Source organism: Parambassis ranga, chromosome 7, assembly GCF_900634625.1.
Source record: "Parambassis ranga chromosome 7, fParRan2.1, whole genome shotgun sequence".
NCBI lineage: Eukaryota > Metazoa > Chordata > Actinopteri > Ambassidae > Parambassis > Parambassis ranga.
Window position 1 is genome coordinate 18,685,784 of NC_041028.1, and position 6,841 is coordinate 18,692,624.

At 41.4% G+C, this 6,841-nt stretch overlaps 1 protein-coding gene across 1 annotated transcript; it reads left to right on the forward strand.

The window, feature by feature from the left end:
* Positions 1 to 766: 766 nt before the first annotated feature.
* LOC114438280 (tumor necrosis factor receptor superfamily member 14-like) lies at positions 767 to 5,045 on the forward strand. Its single transcript, XM_028409503.1, has 7 exons — positions 767 to 857; positions 1,655 to 1,694; positions 3,354 to 3,412; positions 3,554 to 3,679; positions 3,804 to 3,959; positions 4,575 to 4,662; positions 4,795 to 5,045. The coding sequence occupies exons 1-7, from the start codon at positions 767 to 769 to the stop codon at positions 5,033 to 5,035; spliced, it is 801 nt and encodes a 266-aa protein (XP_028265304.1). The 3' UTR covers positions 5,036 to 5,045.
* Positions 5,046 to 6,841: the final 1,796 nt, after the last annotated feature.

Sequence of the window (6,841 nt, forward strand, 5' to 3'; positions counted from 1 at the left end):
AATTAAAACCCATCTGATCATAGTGGTCTTTATCAGGCAAATGCATAAGTTCCTCTCTTCATGATTCAGCAGCTTGTAGATCCACAGCAGCAGTAACTTGAAGTCATGGTTTCCTGCATGTCTTCATCAGTCTCTCACATCATTGAATACGTTTTGGTGAATAAGCTTAATATTACATACATTTAGGAAATATGATTTAACCATTTTTCATAGGTCAATACCTCACTGTGTGCATATTTTACACCGTTTTGTGTTGTTCAGGAAAAAAAAACGTCCACTAAATTCAGTTTAAATTTAATTCTTAAAAATATAACAGATCATTTTTTTTTCATATTTTCTGCATACACCTACATTTACTAGACCTGTCTGTGGAGGTGTGTCCAGTAAACTGGTCAGTTCTGAATTGCTGTTCCTGTGTGATTACTTCCAGTCAGTGTTCAGCTCGGCATCTGTCTTGATGGAGCTTTAGTTTCATACTGTCACGCCGCCTTTAGTTACTGTATTTGTTTGAGTTTTAATAATAAACCTTTGGTGTCTTTCCTAGCCCTTTTGACGTAGCCACACCTTAAATCTTCGGTGCGGCTCACTTGACTGCAGTAACACTTTGATGTTCCGTTGTACTTTCCGTTTTGTAACCTAGTGGAGTGTGTCTGACAGATCACGGTAAGTGTCCTGAGTTTGGATTAACTGTGTGTTATACCTGTCTAACAGTGTCTCATTGATAATACATTTTCTTAGCCTCTTTGATGGTGTTCTGTATTGTATGATGTCGGTGAGAACGTCTGATGATCCATCAGAAGCGCAAGCTGCGCCGCAGAACGTCTTAATCACAGATGTCAGCTTCTGTGTTGCTGTGGGTAAAACACAGGTCTTAAAGTGCAGCGTCCCGGCACCTTCGATTAATCGATCAATCAATGAATCAATCATGAATGCGTTCGGAACGATTTATCTGTTATGTTAATTTTTCGTGTGTTTCAGTCCGATTGCTTCCTTCACGCAGATCTTCAACATATTAATAGGTTTAAGATCCCCGCTCCTCTCTCTCCTTCCTTGCTCTCACACGCTGTCACACACAGGGACGTGCAGAGACCTTTGGACGGGCAGGGGCTCAAAGTGAAGAAGGGGCACATGGAGCATGAATGTGAAACACCATACAGAAACACACCCGTTGAATCGACCCAACCCATATTCATAGAGGTGTTAAAGGAGGGGTGGCGGCAGAGCCTGTATCCACAAAGCCATAATTCAAGCTGTGCATTTAGGACATATGAAGATAATGTGTTAAGTTGAATTAAGGAAGGACCCCCAGAAGTAGAAGTCATTTCCTGCATTCTGGTGGATTTCAACACCTATTTTACCGACAGAAGTAAAGAGTTAACTCAACAACTATTACTGAGAGATTCTATAATAACTCCTTATTTATTTTAAGCAATGATGACAAATACAAAACAAACTGAAAATGAAAACCTCATGGTGGTACTACACTATTATTATAACAAAAAACAAAATATGTTTACATCTGTTACTTTTTACCCTCTGTGCCACCATGATTTTAACCACAAAAACCCCACTTCTGGTAGCAGCTTAGCAGTGCTCAGCTACAGAGCAGAGAGGGCACGTCGTGGATCATGTGACTGACCAACGTAGATCTAAGTTATTATTATATCGGTCCATTTACTATTATGTTGGACTACACAGACTGACTGTCACGCACAATAACGATATAAAATAAAATAAAATAAAAATTCACTTTGACAAAAGGGCACTTTGGGCATGAAAGGTAAAGGGGCAGGTGCTCTAGCACCCACCGAAGAAGTGGCTTCTAATTGATTAAAAAGAAAGAAGAAAACTTTGGACAGTTCTAATATTTGTTTTATTCTTTCTGCTTCCAGATGAAGACCAGCTGTTTCAGATGAAAAAACCTCCTCGCAGGTCGCAGTGAGATGGTGTCTTCAATTCATGAACACTTTCAACCTGCTGTAAAATGACCTCAAGAAGAAATCACTGGACAGCTGCATCTTTGTTGGTAAAAAGAAATATAATCATCATGGCTTATATTCATGCCAGAGCTGAAAAAAAATAACAGAAACAAAAAAAAAATTCTGTTTTCCATGTTGAAAACAGGTTTATGTGGTGGCATGTTACACTTTTAGTGCAAGTGTTATAAGGTACACTGCTCAAAAAAAAATAAAGGGAACACTTCAGCAACACAATGTAGGTCCAAGTCAGTCACACTTCTGTGAAATCAGCCTGTCCAGTTAGGATCAACACTGATTGTGAATCAGTTTCAGCTGCTATTGTGAAAAAGGAACAGACAACAGGTGGAAATGAGAGGCAGTTATCAAGACAAGCCCTATAAAGGAGAGGTTCTGCAGGTGCTGACCACAGACCATTTCTCTGCTCTCATCCTTTCTGCCTGATGTTTGATCACTTTTGCATTTTGTCAGTGCTCTCAGCCCTAGAGGTAGCATGAGGCGGAGTCTACAACCCACACAAGCTGCTCAGGTAGTGCAGCTCATCCAGGATGGCACATCAATGAGAGCTGTGGCAAAAAGGTTTGCTGTGTCTGTCAGCACAGTGTCCAGAGCATGGAGGAGAGACCAGGAGACAGGCCAGTACACCAGAAGATGTGCAGGGGGCCGTAGGAGGGCAACAACCCAGCAGCAGGACTGCTACCTCCTCCTTTGTGCAAGGAGGAACAGGAGGTGTTTACAGCCCAACACCGTGCAGGGTGATTGGCATTGCCAGAGAACACTAAGATTGGCATATTCACCATTGGCGCCCTGTGCTCTTCACGGATGAGAGCAGGTTCATGCTGAGCACATGTGACAGACGTGACAGAGTCTGGAGACGCTGTGGAGGATGTTCTGCTGCCTGCAACATCCTCCAGCATGACCGGTTTGGCAGTGGGTCAGTAATGGTGTGGGGAGGCATTTTTTTGGAGGGCCACATAGCCCTCCATGTGCTAGCCAGAGGTACCCTGACTGCCATTAGGTACCAGGATGAGATCCTCAGACCCATTGTGAGACCATATGCTGGTGCAGTGGGCCCTGGGTTCCTTCTGGTGCATCACAATGCTAGGCCTCATGTGGCTGAAGTGTGTCAGCAGTTCCTGCATGATGAAGGCATTGATGCTATGGACTGGCCTGCCCGTTCCCCAGACCTGAAATTCAATCCAGCACATCTGGGACATCATGACTCGTTCCATCCACCAAACAGCATGTGAAAACAGCACGTGTGGAGCACCTGATGGTGTGACAGTGGTTTGGTTCTACAGTGTTAAGTTCAGCTGTATAAAATCATTTTTCTTCTTCACAGATGGTCATAATGAGAGCTCTCAGCAGTCACAGCCTCACATGTCATCCTACTGAGTATCAGATAGGAAGTCAATGCTGTCCCATGTGTTCTGCTGGTAAGATCAACTTGATGTTTTGCATTTCAGTGTTTTGTTACTGTTCCAACAGTTAAAAAAATTTTGTTTTACAACCTTAGCTTCATTTGTATTAAAACACACCATAGCATGAATTAGCGCTTTTGTTCTTCCTCTCTACAGGAGCTCGTGTCGAAATAGACTGTAGTGACTTCAGAACTACTTCCTGTCTTCCCTGTATAGTAGGTACATACATGGATAACCCTACAGGACGTACATGGTGCTACTCCTGTACAAACTGTGATGCAGGTAAATTATATTATTTATCAACAGAATAAAAATGAACAACACATGCATGGTATATGTAAGCACTATGACATGGAAAATGTCTGACAGTGATGGTAGTTCGGTTTGTATCCTCTGGTTTTAACAGTTTCTGGTCTTAAGGTAAACAGCTCATGTACAGTGACCTCAGATGCTGTTTGTGAACCAATGGAGGGATTCTACTGCACTGACACTAAAGGGAACAGCTGTGAAGCTGCACAGAGACACACAAGCTGTAAACCTGGACAGTACATCCGAGAGGAAGGTAGGTGGGAGACCGGCCCAGCCCTAACCAATTTGGCGCCCTAGGCAAGATTTCAGGTGGTGCCCCGTTGTATCGCAGTAAATTCCTCTGCTTGTGTACATATACTCATAAGAAACTTAATAGCTTTGTCTGGACATTCTTTTATTTAAATAAAGCAATTGCACATTCAAAATACTTAGAAAGAAACAAATACAAAAAACTGAACTGAACATATGCAATATAGAGATAACAAATGTTCTCCTGTTGACTGCTCTGTCACAAGAAATGCTCTTTTACTTGAGGAATGCCTTATTGTAACACTGTCCTGACTATATAATGTCAGAGAGCTGATCCTTGACTCAGATCAGGGGTGCAGTCTAAAAAAAATATGGAGAAATATTTGGATATTTTGATCTCTGTCACAACATGTTCTATTTTAGAACTGAAGGCCTACATCAGTTTGGATTGTTTTGCCAAGATAATGTACACGGCTGCCAGCTCCTTCCACTACTGGAGCAACAGAAGGTCCGCTTGATGCTGCATCAGTGCTGGCTAGTGCTGGAGGAGCTAATTTGCAACCAGATAGGAAAATGAGCAACACAACACTCACCCTGTCTGTCAACTGTGTGTGTGCAGGAACAGCCTATAGAGACAAAGAGTGCTCTGACTGCAGTGATGGAACATTTTCAGATGGGACATTAACATCTTGTCAGCCACACAGACAGTAAGTGAAGCTTCATAACACACACACACACACACACACACACACACACACACACACACACACACACACACACACACACACACACACACTGACTTTGAATGTTCCTGTAAAAATGTTTCTCTCTTCTTCCAGGTGTGAAGCAGAAAAGCTGCAGCTGATCAAAGCAGGAACTCCTTCAGATGATGCTCAATGTGGAGAAACAGCAACAAATGGAGCAGTGGCTGTGGGAGTCATCACCATTGTGCTGGTTGTTTTGGGCATATGTGGAGTTACAATATATACAGTACATATATCATACATAAAAATAAAAGCAGAACGATCAGGTAAGATTAAGAAATTGTATTTAGACAATACAAATGTTTCTATTGAATGATTAGTTTTTCATGACAATGGATTAAAATATTTTTATTAATTTTTGTTCTTTTACAGTGGAAAACAGAAATAGCAGTCACAGACAGGTATGTTTTCTCCTTTGTTGAAATTATAATGTGGCCTATAGCATTATATAATTTTCGTTTCCTTCCACCCACTTTGTCCTGTAGTGCAGTCTTATGGGGGTTCTTGATCCTATCCCAGCTATCTATGGGCAAGAGGCAGGGACAGGCTGTCAGTCCATTGCAGGGCTAACACAGACAAACAACCATTCACACTCACATCTATGGGCGATTTAGAGCCATCTATTTAACTGACCTGTGTTTGGAATGTGGGAGGAAGCCGGAGGACCCACAGAGAACCCACACAGGCACAGGGAGAATGTTTGTGTAGAAAGAACCCACCCTTTCAGGAACCTTCTTGCTGAGTTTCAGAACATTTCGCCACTCCCCCAAGTGGGCAGAACTGAAGAAGCCACTTGAGGGAGTGGCAAAAAGTCCAGTTGCCTCGATTTAAACTCTTGGAAAAGAATGAGAGGAAATTAGACTGGAGAAAGCATGTTGTTGTGCATAAATCTGTACACATGTGCTCAAATTTCTTTAAAGATACTATCATGCATAATCTGTGCCATGTAGGTTATACAGCCCACAAAATGGCATTGAGAGGAGAAATCCTTCCTACAGCACAAGCAAATGGGATTTGTAAGAGTACAGGGCAATTAGAAGCACATGCTTGATGCTGCTGTGCACCCTCTGCCTTTGTGCTTTCAGTGCAGTGTTGCAGCTACAGAAAAGTAGCTATTGACCTTCCTAAAAGTTAATAAAATTTAATCATCATACATGATGATTTCATTTAGATGATGACTTCATTTAGCGACTGTAGGAAAGAAGACTAACACTATGGTCGAGAGAGAAAGTAAGTAAAAACACCCTGAATATGTTTCCACCTATACGTTTTTTTTTTTAATTTCCTATTGAAATAGGCCATTTACATCCAATGTCGATTTTGCCAGATTTAGTAAGAAAGTTGCCAGTTTGGCAAAACTTGTTCAGTGTCTCTCTGTGCTTAATGTGGAACTGAGTTCTGGCACTTTGGACAGTCGTTGGTGATGACTCCGCTCATTAGATTGGTCACTTTCAACACCCAGTCACTTCTAGTTTGTCCTCAGTTTTAGTGGCTAACAGGAGCAACCGCCAAGCAGGTTTAGAAAAATGCAATTAGACAAAATCAGAATCAGAATCGTGTTTATTGCCATGTAAGTGAAGGGGATTCACATTACTAGGAATTTGCCTTAGTGATTGGTGCATACAAAGAACATATAATAATTAACATGAAATAAGATAAACTAAGGTAAATAAACTAAAGTAAGGCTAAATTGACATGACATAACAGACATACAATGAACAGAACATAAAATGAGTGGCTGTTGTAATGGCAAACACTGGCTGCAAATTAGGAAAATATCTTCTCCAATTTGGCAACATACGCCTTTATTTATTTGGGATAGGTATTGTTATGGTTTTCTCACAGTCCTAGCATAGAAATGTATTTATGTCATTCACATTTTATATTTCAGAGGGACGAAAATCCAAAAGAAACAGGTGGAGCAGAAGAAGCAGGTAAGACAGCATTGTGTACTTCACTGACATTTTAATGGGCTGACTGAGTTTCACTGTGATGTATTTAGTAAAGGTTTGTTCTTTAAGTTCATGTGTTTCTCCTCAGCAGGAACCATCGTGTGAGTGCTGCGGAACAGATCCACATTCTGCAGCCTGCAGAGTAACTGTGCTTCAGATTCCAGTTATAA